The 14,437-nt window shown below is 39.7% G+C and overlaps 1 protein-coding gene across 1 annotated transcript in view; it reads left to right on the top strand.

The window, feature by feature from the left end:
* Atu (Another transcription unit) overlaps positions 1 to 14,352 on the top strand; it is a 39,503-nt gene extending 25,151 nt beyond the window's left edge. Inside the window, exon 10 of the mRNA XM_067157622.2 lies at positions 8,227 to 14,352. Within this exon, the coding sequence (XP_067013723.2) occupies positions 8,227 to 8,465 (239 nt within the window). The 3' untranslated portion in view covers positions 8,466 to 14,352. The remainder of the gene's footprint in view (positions 1 to 8,226) is intronic.
* Positions 14,353 to 14,437: the final 85 nt, after the last annotated feature.

Raw genomic sequence — 14,437 nt, 5'->3', positions numbered from 1 at the left:
ATGCACGTCTTCTTTGGAACAGTTTGGAATAGTGTCTTACCACGGTTGCAAACGTGATTCTTAACTCCGCAGCATTTTCTCCAAGACAGACTCGTAATATTTGTTTCATTTGCTATTTCTTGCATAACAATGGGTAAAAATAATGACTGAAAAATATCCTAAGCTGTTGGTTCATTCTCTAAGAGACCTAGAGCAATAATACCATTTGCGTCATCAAAATCGTGCATGATTGGACCAAACACATGCCTGTCGTTGGAATGGAGGAGGGATAGGTACAGCTTTTTAAAAATTTTTCTTGTAGTTGGTCAGCATCTGCACTTTCATTATAGTCAGTTTCGTTACTACCATCATCTGGAGCATTTTCCAACCACAGGCTGGGTCTGCTTTGAACATAAGCCTCTCCATCCTCTTCTCTCACTGTCGCCCATTTCCCTCCTCTTGCCTCCATGCTCTTTCAGCTCTTGCTCTTGCACCTTTCAGCCATCTGTCTTCCTCTAGGTCTCCTTTCCTTCAACTCGGTTTCTGACATCTTTCTTAGTATCCTCTCTTCTCCCCCTCTCTTAACATAACACCCCATAATCTTGGATTTAGCAAGATTGTGTTCTTTGCTGGCGAACAACATAACTTACTCATCCCTGATGCGGGCCTCTCTGTCAGCTTGTGCACTGGACATCCCACAGCTGATAAAACAAGTGTGTCATATTTGTAGTAATAAATCATGAATGAATCAACGGAAAATCATTACATAATTTTCTATCTACTGCAGAGAGATGGCTGTATTCACCCACGAAGTATGAATGATTTCTGATGACAACATTAAGAGTATTGCATAGTTATAATAATCGGATGTATGTCTTGCTCATAGTATTACAGGCACAGCACAATAGTGGTCCTACTCCATGCTCGCAGTATTGTGACTGCAGCAGTGTAAAGGTTAAGAGGCTCATTAATACATTGTGCTACGTTTTTTTCGAGGAACTATTTGTAACAGAGATATCGACCTAGGCCACCATAGCTCAGTTGGATAGAACATCCAACGCAAATTTTGAAAATTGTGGGTTTGGATCCCACTAGTGTCTAGTTGGTCATTTTTGTTCTATAGTTAACATCTCTTCAGTATGTACCATATGTGCTGAACATGGCCTAATACGTTTAAAATTTATTTCAAGTACAGTACATTCATGAAAATTAAATATTCATTAAAAATAAATAGTGTTGGTTACAGCGGAATGAAACGAAAAATGAAAATAACACAGTGATACTGTATAGATGATGTCTAATAATCATGACTTCATTGATAATGATGGAAGTGGATGAACCATACTTACTCGCATTAGCTGCGCTCGCAAGTTTTAAAAGACACATTCAGCTTTAAAATCATGCTCCACACCAAGCTCTTGTTCTATATTCATAGCTTGCAGTTAAAGTTAACAGATCTCCATACTCCCAGCATATTCAAACTGACACCTGGTGGTGATAGCAGAAGTGAGGAAACTTATCCGACGGTCCAGGGAAAGCAATAATTTGAAATCGTTGGGACGCAAAAATCGGATTTCGAATTGACCCCCAACTCATAATTTCGAAATGCCAACTCTTGCCACGTCATGAAATATTCTATGACCCGTTACAAATTCCATGAAAAAATAATTCCAAAATGTACCCAACAAGTTGCATTTACAGTATTCAAATAATACACTTGGATTTCTAACTCACTGGCAAACATAACCTCATGCAATGAAAGAAAAAGAGGCCTGTATAAAAGACGAGGAGAAATCCATGCTGGCTCCCCTGTGCAAGTGCTTTATTCATTGGATTACTGTACTATATGCATTTTAGTTGCCCTGTACTTGCATGGAAAGTACCCGGTGTCCTTAAAACATCGTGGTTTATCAAGCTTTCCTATAACAAGGGGAGAAAGTTTCTCGCTTCCGTCTGCATTATAACACAGTATAGTGATTCTGTCTTTGTATGATTTGCCGCCATGGCCATTTTCTCATAATTTCGAAATGCCAACGCTTGCCGTGTCACAAAGTTTTCTGAGACCCATTAATACATGCAATCACCTTGATTCACAATTTGAACCTTTCAAATGCCATGGAAGAATAAACTATTTCCGAAATGTATCCAACAAGGTGCATTTACAGTATTCAAATAATGTACTTGATAAATCACTGGCATGGGAATGGGCCACATTTCAGAAGGTCTTCAATGAGTCAGCTGAGGAAACAATTGGTTTTTTGAGGAAAAAAAGACAAGACTAGTTTGATGAAAATAATGAAGAATTTAAATATCTGATCAATGCCAAACGGGAAGCCCACCTATCCTGTCTTCAAGATCCGTCTTCCAATGTGAAGAAATCACATTTCTTGGAACTTAAAAGAAAATGTCAGGCACAAATCAGGGAAATTAAGAATAACTGGTGGCAACAAGAAGCTGAAGAACTGAAAAAGACTGCCTGATGCCCATGACCTGCAAAACTTCTATGCTGGCATAAAAGAGATATATGGTCCAATTCGATCTTCATCGGGGTCATTGAAGACTGCTGACAACTTCATTTTAACTGATAATGAAGAAATTTTGGAGCGTTGGAAGGAACATTTCTCTTCAAAATCGTGTCTCCATGTTGCTGAGGATTTTCTTCGTAATGTCCCTCAGCAGGCCCAACAACCATGGATGGCTGTTCCACCTACATACAGAGACTTCATCAAAGGCCTCAATCAACTAAAACCAAGAAAGGCTCCTGGTCCTGATAACATCCCTCTGGAACTGATACAAAATGGAGGTATACCCTTGAAGACTAGACTTTTCACACTCATCCTCTTGATTTGGGAAACGAGAGAAGTACCTGACGACTTGAAGAATGCTACCATCATCACTATCTTCGAGAAAGGTAATGGTAGTGTATGTGGGAACTGCCGTGGTATATCGCTTTTTGTTAATTGCCAGTAAAATTCTTGCAAGAATTCTATTAAACCGGCTCAGAGTTATCTCAGAGAGGATTTTGCCTGAGTCTCAATGTGGTTTCCGAACCTCCAGAGGCACAACAGATATGATCTTCTGTGCTAGACAACTCAATTCAGAGAACAGCAGCAGCCTCTGTATTTATTTTTCTACGACCTGGAAAAAGCCTTTGATTCAGTACTAAGATCCGCTATGTGGAAAGTCTTCTTCTTCATCCATTCCCTTTTAGATTCTCTCTGGGTAGGGTAGTGTACTAAAGCCCTCCACCTTACTCGATCTTTCCACCATTCCTCTTCTAGTACTTTATTGGTGTCGACTCCTCTATTTGCAATACAGTCCACAACAGAGCTCCTCCATCTCATTCTAGGATGTCCCCTAGGCCTCTTTGCCATCTCTGTATCCATGAATGTTCTCTTTGGTATTCTCTCTCCTCGCATTCTCATCATGTGTCCAAACCATTTTAGCTTTGCTATATCAATCTCTTCCACTCCCATGCTTCTCCTTATTTCATCATTTCGTATTCTATCTCATCTTGTCTTTCCCTGTATCCTCCTCAAGAACCTCATTTCAGCTGCTTGTATCTTACTTTGGTTCCACTTAGTTAACATCCAGGCTGCTGAAGCATAGGTCAGTATAGGTTTATAATAGGACGAGTATAAAACATTCTTGCACTTCATTGGAAAGTATTGAGACATTTTTGATGTCCTGAACGTTATGTGGAATTGGTTCAAGCCCTTCATGACGGCATGTCTGGACAGGTTCTTCATGGTAACTCAGTACCAGATTTGTTCCGAATCACTCATAGATTGAAACAAGGCTGTGTGCTTGCTCCTACACTCTTTGCACTGTACATGACTGCCATGCTGCATGAATCATCTGCAAACAACTTAGGCATGGGTATTAAATTTTGTTTTGATGGAGGCCTTTTCAATCTGGCAAGACCGCTCACAAAGACGTACTCTCGTTACCCGGGTGACAGAACTGAAGTTTGCCGATGACACCGCATCTCCTGCTCTAACACCTGCAGAACTACAACAGTCGGTCAACTGCTTTAAAACTGCATGTGATCCCTTTGGTCTTGCCATTAATGTGAAAGAAACGAAGGTACTTGCACAACCTGCCACAGGATTAACACTTCCTGAGTTCAGTATTTCCATCTTAGACACCAACACCGGAACAGGTTGATCACTTTTCATATTTTGGAAGCATCTTGTCTAAACGGTGTACCTATGAACAAGACGTTGATAAAAGAATTGGGGCTGCTCATGCAGCATTTGGACGGTTAATGCACAGAGTCTTCATGAATAACGACCTAAAACTGCATACCAAACTCATGGTGTACAAAGCTGTTGTCATTTCCACGCTGCTGTATGGCTGTGAAACTTGGACACACTATCGCCGTGATATCAAAAAACTTGAGCGCTTCCACCAACAGAAAATGAGATTCATCTTAAATATTAAGTGGGAAGACTATGTGACCAACATGGCGGTTCTCGACAGAGCGCAGCTAAATAGCATTGAGGCAACAATCATCGCTCATCAAGTGAGATGGTTAGGCCATATTCACCGCATGGGTGATACCAGGCTTCCGCGCCAAATTCTTTATGGTGAACTTTGCTCCGGCAGTAGGCCTCATGGAGCCCCTCTTAAGCGTTTTAAAGACCAGCTGAAACACATCTTGAAGACAACTAGTATAGATATGCAGACATGGGAAGAATGTGCTGTGGACCGCTCATTCTAGCGGAACACTACATCCACCGCTGTCAACTTGTTTGAAAGAGAACTCCGCAGACATCAAGAGGCCAAGCGACAAGTGAAACCGGTACTCCTTAGTAACAAGATATAATAAAGTATTGATTAGGTGGATGGTACCCATTCTTTGTAACTGTAAATAAAAAAAGCAAGACAACTCCGTCAATTACAACCCCGCCCTCCTCCATCCATTCAGTGTGATTTGTGTGGGTGTATGTTTTATGCCAGGATTGGTCTGTTTAATCATCATAAACACATCCATAAACTGAGTTGAACTGGTCAATGTATGCAGGAAGAAGTTATATATACTTGGATCGATTTACAGCCGACGACGAGAAAACAAGATCGATTTTTTCTCAATACAGTTACAGTGGCATGTAAACGCAAAATGTAAGGTAATGAAATATGGTAAATCAAAGAATATGGGTAAATATGCGGTAAGTATGAAAGCCGCTGCTGCGGATGTTCGACAAGCATTTGTTTAAAAATACCTTCCTAAGCATTCACTCTCCTCTTGTTACAGACTTCACACCAAAGAGCTCTATCAACCTCGATAAACCTTCGACTTTTGTCCTTCAAATAAGATAAATACATCTATAGACAACCGAATGCTTTTTCCTTGCTCCCACAATTACGTAAGGAAGACTGTTATCTTATCATAACACATTCGACTTTCACTCCTTCAGCCAGTTAAATAGACTATAGGCAGCTGAACAGCCATTTAAGAGATCTGTTGTCTTATCACAACATACGATATTGACATCTGTAACAGTGTATCAGCTTTGCTTTTTCTTATCTTCAAGGAGGCACATTTCTGTTTCATTATAAAGACTGAGCTGTTTACTGCCCTACCCCAACAAGTTTTTCAACGCTCCGGAAAGTATATTCATGTGAACTTATGACATGCAGCTTGATACTGCAATTTTAGCCAAGGACATTCTAATATTTTGTATGTTTAGATTGACACCTTGTCTTGGCTTGTAAGAGCAAACAGGATCCTGATTTTTCACCATACAGGTTTGAATTTGAGGCTGATGATGCCCTTAATATGGGCAAAACATGTCCCTTAACATTTTATAATAATATTTAATTTCTAAAAAGATCTCTTTGTATTGAATAGGTGGATATATAAATAAACACTTGTAACATACTTTGTATTTACGTACATTTCAATACGGACCTAACATGAGAATTATAACATGTAAGCATTTGTTTCACAAGTGTTGCTGGCATGCTGGGTGCGTGAATGGCTGATCTCGCGGGGTATCGTACTTTCCGAGTGTCAAGACTGTTGGTTACGGAAGTCTACCTCGCTCACATTCGAGTTCCGTATCTGTTCCGTGAAAGTGCTGTCTCAGTAGTAAGCGATGGATTCAAAACGGCGTGTACGGTCATTTACTGTGCGTGAGAACTTAAAGTTGTAAGCGAAGCTGAAATATATGGAAATCGTGCCATTGGCAGAAAGTACGATATTGAATCGTGTATTCGTGATTGGTGGAAGAAGAAGAAGAAAAATCTTTTAATAAGTAACGGCGATCGCAGAGCATTCCGCGGGTGGAGTGCAGTGTTTCCGGAAATTGAAGAACAACTCCATAAATTTGTGATAGAAAATGTGGAAAAATGCTATTTGCTTGAGGCGTTGACCCAGGAAGATCTTTTGCCCCTCCTTGCACCATATGTGAGGAACCTGAGTGTATTATGTAAATGGCAGAAGTGTAATCTGTTGAATGTGAGGAAAGGAACATTAAGGACAACACAAACACCCAGTCCCCAGGCCAGGGATATTTATCATTTACAATTAGAAACCCCTGACCCGGCTGGGATTCGAACTCGGGGCCGCTGGGTGACAGGCGGACGCATTGCCCCATACACCACGGGGCCGGACTTTTAATAGAAAAACGTGAGTCAGGATATGATGTTTCTTGTGAAATGTGTCAATTGAAAGCACTAGAGATCTCAAAAGAACTCAAAACACAGGGTTTTACTGCAAGCTGCGGTTGATCGAAAACTTTTATCGGAGAAAGGGATTGTGCATTCGAAGATGTACGTATATTTCACAACGTCTCCGTGGGGCGTAGGAAGAAAAAGTAACGGCCTTTCAGCGTCACATTCTTCATTTCAGGAAGCAAAATTCTTATTTGCTGTCGCAAATTGGGAATGCTGACCGGACGTGTATCTATTTTGAAATGCCGTTGGAAAATACAGTGGGTACGAAGGGTTCTAAAAGTGTAATAATCAGAACAGGTGGTAACGAAAAGCAACGATGCACGGTAATGTGCGTATTGTCGGATGGAACCAAACTCCCTCCATATGTGGTTCTGAAAAGGAAAACGCTTCCGAAAGGAAACTTGCCGCCCGGTGTTGTTAGAACACGAGTCTGGCTGGATGGACAGTGCGTTAGTTGAGGACTGGGTGAAGTGTGTTTGGCAACATCGCACGTGAGCTTTGTTACAAAACGAAACATGCTTGTGTTTGAGTTACCAAGAACATACAACTGATGCCATGAGGAAAGGAAAAACCGATCTCACGATAATTCCCGGAGGGCTCACTTCTATTCTACAGCCATTGGATGTGTGCGTGAACCGGCCTTTCAAAACTGCAGTGAAACAGTTGTACACCGAATGGATGTCTGATGGTGATCACGCGTTAATATCAACCTGACGAGTGAAGAGGCCTGAAGTGGGACTAATATGCAGCTGGATCAAGACCGCATGGGCGCACATTCTCAACGATCTAGTGTCCAAAAGCTTTAAAGAAATGTGGTATTTCAAATTCAGTGGACGGTAGTGAGGACAACTATTTATAGAAAGATGCCAGCAATGAAAGTTCCTATAGTGAAGCTTCAGATGACTGTGAATTGTGAATGATCTGAGTATTGAACCGATTTTATTTACGATTTTTGCGATGATTTTATTAATTGTAAGCTGTTTGAATTTATATTTGTGGTATATTTGAAGAAAATTAAATAGGTATGTAAGTTATTTTTTTCCGTATTTTGCCGTCTCAAATTTAGGGTGCGGGTCTTATTCGGTGGCGGGTGGTATTCGGGATTATACGGTACATGCCTGTAATTTTAAGAGTACAAGCTTTTTTGCTAGTGTCAGAAATTACTATGGTTCTATTTGTAAAGAACAAATTTCTTTTCTACAGAGAAAGTAGTATAATATTTTATGAGCTTCTTAATACCGTTTAAGAATATGAAAACGGAATATTGAATTCTTCAGTGGATTAGAAGTTGTTCTTTTTTTCAGTGTAATGTCTTGGCTGGAGTGTAGCAGCCGGTTGTTTAAGGAATCCGTTAATACAAGGCACGTCGACAGAGTGAATAACCCTGCATGACTTGAAACTCTTCTCTGAATGTAAAGTGTTTCCTTTTCTTCTATACTTCATGAGTGTATTTTTCATCCTTGTCGAGATAAACTTCTACTTTATTGGCTTATTCTCGCTTGGCATTAGTCCTGTTTTCTTTGTTGCTGATGTGAGATGTTATACGAGTTTTATGTTTTTTAACAGACGATATCCGTCCTCCTATCTACTCCTCTGATGAAGAAGGCTCTGATATCGAAGCCCGTCGTGCCAAGAAGTTGGACAAGGCTAAAGCTCTCAAAGACTCTGATGAAGAAGGATCAGAGAAATCTGCCTCTGGTTCAGGATCTGGCTCTGGATCGGGGTCGGGCGAGGAAGATGACGACGAAGAAGCTGAGAACAACGAGGATGGTGGCAACCAGTCGGCAGAGAGTGAAGACGAGTAAAAGCACACCTCCTTTTTATGTTCCTTGACACCACTATAAACTGCTGATGGTACATGTCTCGCCCTAACAATCTGGTTGTGGTGTCAGTGAGAACCATGCTTCAGTCCAGTGGTTTCTATCTTTATAGGTGAGGATTTCTCAGATATCTCCTACTCTACATTGTCTTGCAATGTTCACTGTTCTAATATGTTTGGGAAGCAGATTAGTGTATAAAAATGCCTGGATTGAGTACTCATAAAAGAAAGACTATTATTGTTGAGTAAAGGGAGGGAAAGATAAGGGAAAGAAGAGGCGGTTATCTAATGTTAATGCCTGGTGCTTCTCTAGACCTGTTGATGTCCAAACTGTAGTGCAAGATTGTGGGGGTATATGTTTAAGGTTTAACCCATTCCGGTCTGCAGCTGAATATATTCTGGACTGGGCAATGTTAAGGATTAAAAAAATTATATCTGTGTACCTATAGGAGATGTTTGATTTGCATGATTCTTTTTTCTTTGTGCTTGTTTGAGCATCTAGTAATGAAAACTTGTTTGTTTCATGCCAGCTATCACTTGAGTTTAAAATGGTTTATATATTATACCATGTTTCGCGAATGAAAAAAAGTCTGACGGATTACTAAGTACAGTATCCTGAAATACTGTTGTATTTACCCTATTTTGATAATGTAAAATGTGCATTGCAAATACGAAACAATGATATCAAAATAATAACTGTTCAATAATAATAATAACAATAACGAAAATGGGAGATCTCTTATGAAATTTTATTTATGTATTTTTATGTGACGATAGTGGCTTGGGAGGTGATGTTAGTGAGGATACTCAGAGTGAAGATCATATTGAAGGTATGCAGTTATTATTTTATGTACAGATGGAAGTTTTATGGACATCTGAATATGAATTTGAAACATCATCTTGCATTTCAATATGATTGGAATTTGTTTTACAGCCTACCGCGTGTTCCACATTTGAGAGGTTCGGGAGTAAATAATGGTAAGGGACGTGGCATTTTTAATGGTTATTGAACAAGCCATGTCCCTTACCATTGTTTACTCTTGAGCCCCTCATTTGCGTGAATATGTAAGAATATGTACACATTAGTAGAGTTTTCTGTTTTTCTAGATATGAGGGATTACGATTACTTGAAATACCTAAAATATCAGTTAAATCAAGCACTTGTTTACTGCGAGAAGCCATGTTTAAGAGCACATTGAGTGACAACACCTACTAATGCACACTCGTCTATAATATCGCAAATCCTCTGACTTAGATAATACTTTTGTAACTAATACGTGAAGAAACACAATGTAGCTACCAGAATGCATGCATAGCTCGTTCTGAATTCTTAGTGAATTTTCTAACCTATTGGTTATGCTTGCAGTTAGACTGTAAAGAGTTAAGTACTTGAACAGTGGGATAGAGATCAAATGTGAATCTTCCTGTCTCCATTTACATGTGGCTCTTTAAAATCACATTTGATGATTGTTTCACAGTTGAAGTTCCCATCTTCCCAACCTTTTGTTCTACAATTTGATGTCAACTTGTGCTCGTTAAAATTACAACGATTGCTTCTGGATTTGATTTGAATTGGATTGGTAGTTAAAACATTGTTTTTTTAAATGTGAAGTTTGCTTTTGATTTCTTCTTTCATATCACTTCTGACATAAATAATTAATAAATAAAATGAAATAAATAACTGGAGTTCAGCTGTAGGAAAACACTCAGTCTAACATTTAATAACCAACAGCACGTATTTGTGAACTGCCTTCACCATTCTTGTCCTTTCCTGCAAAATTGAAGGCTGCAGGTTAATAATTTGGACACGTCTTTCTTTTATGTGTACTTACCTGGTAAGTCGCGGTCTCTGTCTCCTAAACGAATATTTTGCTCTTGTTAGCTTTCTTACCTGAGAATTTACTCTAGTTGTGTGTTAACTTCATGGCTAGTTTTGCATATTGTTAGAGACAGTCATGTACAGTGTGTTGCGTTACAAGGTGATTTATTAGGCAACTTTAAGTCAAAGTATTTTTCTATATTTTAAAACAACGCACCATGATCTAAGCCCTGATCATAAAATTCTGGATTCCCTCTTCCTGTTACAGTCTCGTCAAGCGGGCATCTGATCTGCGCTGCTAACATAATCATTACGTTTAAGGAAATCTTGTTATTGAGTCCTGGCTTCCTTTGAAGCTTGTGATGTCTGGCTGGAGCTGGGATATTTCACTTGTAACTGTGTGTCTGTTTTGCCTCTTCTCATTCACATAATCACGAGTGTAGTTTCAAGGTGTGGATGCTTAACTTGTGTCTATGAAATGCCCAGCAATGTCAGGTTTTTTTTCTTCTTGAAATCAAGTTCTGTTTGTTCACTAGTCGCAAATACCGCTTTTTGCTGATACATTTTCTTCCCGCTGCATGATTTCTGAGATTCTCTAGATCTTCAGTTATGCAAAGTGTTTCTTTTGCTGTGGCTGAATGACAATGAGAGCGTAATGCACCTAACACCTTTCTTCTACCTGGGTAACTGACGGCATGTGCAATACTGACGTACAGGCTGTTTCAAAAAAAAAGAAAGTAATCAAAAACATTGTCTGGTCCTCTGACCACCACCCTTACACATTATGTCTTGGCACATGGTGTTTGTTATTGTGCACTATGTAATCCATGCGTCAAGTATGCCAGTACACTGATGTGACATCACAGATTCAATGTTTGCCTTCAGGTCGTCAAAGGTACTTGGTATCAGATGCAAACGCTGTTCATTTAACATGTTCCACAGAAACACTTGCACATTGTGAGGTTCATGCTTCTAGAGGTATAGGGAGTGGTAGATCCCCTGGAGACTCTCCTATTTGGAAGGTGGGGTGGATTACTACGGCCAGTGTGTGGTGTGACCCCGTCTTGCTGCTCAAAATCCAAACCTCTGATCTCCCTGGAGGTATTCAAATCAGTATGGAAGCAGATAATGACCTGCCAGTAAACAGCCACATCTCCATTATAATTTTCAATGAAATATGGACCAGTGATGCCACATCTTGATATTGCTGCCCGGAATGTAGAGGTCTTGGCAGGTACTTGTCAGGCTTCTCCCACCCAAGAAACCTGATCTTCTGCTTGTTTTCCTGTCCAGTCAGGAGCACATGGCATTCATCCTGACCACCACCAATTGTCTAGGCGAATTTCATCCTCATAGAGGCAGGCCAGAACACTGGCACAATAGTGCAAGTGGGTGCGAAAATGAGGTGTTCACTTGTACAACACCTGGATCCAGTAAGGGCAGACACCGTGTTCCTTGACCATGTGCTAGACACCTGCGGTTTGCAAATGCAGTTCCTTTGATGTGCCCTGAAAATTCTTCCGTGGTTACTGCAAGCTTTCTCGACCTCCCAACCGACATTCTCGTTGGTCCTGGTGGTGCAGGGTCTTCTTGAATGTCCCCCATTAGGATGCTTTACGGACACCGTTTGCCGGAACATTTCCACTCAACAAAAGATAGTTTTCATTGGTGGTGCATGTCTCTAGAAATGATTCTGGGAAATGGATGCTACAAATTTCAGGGAAGACCTACCATTCTGCCCTGTCCTATAACTTCAGAAATAATGTTCCACGCTCCATACGTGTTCCAGGATGGCATACTGTAGCCAATTGTCGCTCACGATGTCACAATCGCTTAACTCACCTCTGAAACATAGATAAAAACACAGAATGTATGTTTCCTAATATTGTTAAAAGGCTTCGACTCTGTTTCGGTTACTTTCTTGAAATACCCTGTATAATGGGATTCACATATTGTGAAGCCAGTAACAATCCTATCCTGACCAATATGCACGCCAGAAACAGGAGAAAGAAATAGTGTCATCACTCCCTCCCTTATCCATGTTAGTTAGTGGGCCAGTCATTGCTGTGAGGAATATTGCTGATTGTCAAACACATGTTTGTGTCCTCTCTCATGATGTAGGTCTGAACTACATTCAGCCTTGATTCTATCCATGTCGAAATACGAACACAGTGACTGTAATGTTCATTGCATGTGATATCATAAGTATAATAATTATTTCGTTCTGGATTGTAGATTGCCAAAACAAAAGGATCTGCTTGAGAAATAAACCAAAACAATTCCACAAGCAGATAGACAGTGGTTGGCAAGTTGCAGCCAGCTTTTGTGATGTACAATTTTTGAAGCACCTTTTTTATAAAATTGGACTGTTTCATAGTGAATTGTGAAAAAGTAGACACTCTTCGAGAGAGTTGGAAATTTAAACTCAGATTAGTGCCTAATATTTTCCTATAGCAAAGGAAATCCAGACACACTTTCTAACTCAGTAATCTGCTAAGTGTACTCGTAAACTGCCAAAAGTAGCGTACACCTGCTGATAGTATTTTATTTTACTTTAGTTCTGTGTGTGATCTTGCACACATGCATTTTGAATTTAAAGTAAACAGGCTCCTTTAAAAGTGTTGTCCATTGACAACCATTATTGCTGTAAAGAACAAACCTAGCTAATGCACCCACCTGAAGTTCATTGACAGCCTACCTCACAATCTCATGGGCAAGTTTGTTCTCTAGATGTGTAGAACTTTTGTACAGTAGGTCAAACTGTTCTGACACCAAATTCAGATGATTAAACAGTGCCATAAGTGACTTTTGGTTACCCTGGACACCTGTAATATTAAAACACTGTTTTAAGGAATGTAAACATATTTTGAAACAGAATATCTTGTCCTATTCTGGTAAAAAGTTCTGAACTAGCCACTGTTCGTAATTACATTTTCTAGTGTAGTGGTTAATTTTAAACAGGATTTCAACAAAAATCAAGGGTGATGGGAAATGTTGATTATGCCTTCTTGACAAGAAAGTTTGTAAACTTTGTATTTGTTTAAATACAAAAATAGCTGACTGTGGGATGTGGTATTATTAGTCCCTGTGGCCTATACTGTTGCCGTGCAGCAATGGCATGCTTTAACTCAAAGAGTGAAGACACTAGTTCCATTTCTCGTTTTGGGCACAACTATATTTTTGGTGCCATCTTTTAAAAAATTTATACGTGGTGTATTCACTTGTATATGGTACACTATTTGCATCTGCACATTTACACTAATGCATCTGCGATTGCTATGATGTCCCACTTTTTGTCTAAAACTGATTTTCTTGCCCATCATATACTTCACTGGTATTTCCATTGGAAAACATTACTGCATGGCTCATCTTTCACAAATGTGAAAAGTATTTATTAATGAAGTCGTGAACTAAGTTTGCATTTTCAGCAGCTGCATCTGGGGATGAATTGTGTTTGGTCGCAACTGGCATTCCCCTTTTTTTTTAAATACTACAATCCAGTACAGTTTTCAGTGGTCACAGGCCCTCTAGACCACAAACAGACTCCATTCCCCTCTGCTTTGTGCTGGGTCCTCCAAGTGTTGTTGAAGCTGAGGGCTTTTGTGATTCTATATGTTTGTGAGGAGAGAACAGCAAAAGGGCGAAAGCATAACCAGTGTAGGAGCTTTGAATGATGATCCAATCCTCCTCCCCGTGTTGAATCACAGAATAGTAAATATTACATTCTTTTACCTGTTATACTTTGCTTTGACAGGCTCATGTAATGTGCTGAAGTGGGTAATATTGCTGCATTTATAAATTAATAGTTAATGTTGATGATTGTAAGTAGAACTAAAATTGTATCACGTGGGACTGTACGAAACCTCAGGATTGAAGTGATGAAAAGTAATTGATCGTAACATATTTTTGAAGAGGTGACTGCCACAAGTATATTTTCAGTTGGGGATGCGACCATACCGTCGTTCTTGTACATATATTAATTATGTAAATAATTTAGGACTATGGACTGTAATCGTTTTTGTATAAAAGTGTGAAAATAAAATAGTGTATGGTATTTGTGAGCCTTTTGAAACTCTGTCATCTGTTGTCGTTTTCTATTGAATTCCTGCCAGTTCCCTTGAATGTGACAACGGCCATCA

Source organism: Anabrus simplex, chromosome 14, assembly GCF_040414725.1.
Source record: "Anabrus simplex isolate iqAnaSimp1 chromosome 14, ASM4041472v1, whole genome shotgun sequence".
Classification (NCBI taxonomy): Eukaryota; Metazoa; Arthropoda; class Insecta; order Orthoptera; family Tettigoniidae; genus Anabrus; species Anabrus simplex.
The sequence above is the reverse complement of the archived record's forward strand: the minus strand, read 5'-3'. Positions and strand labels throughout refer to the sequence as shown.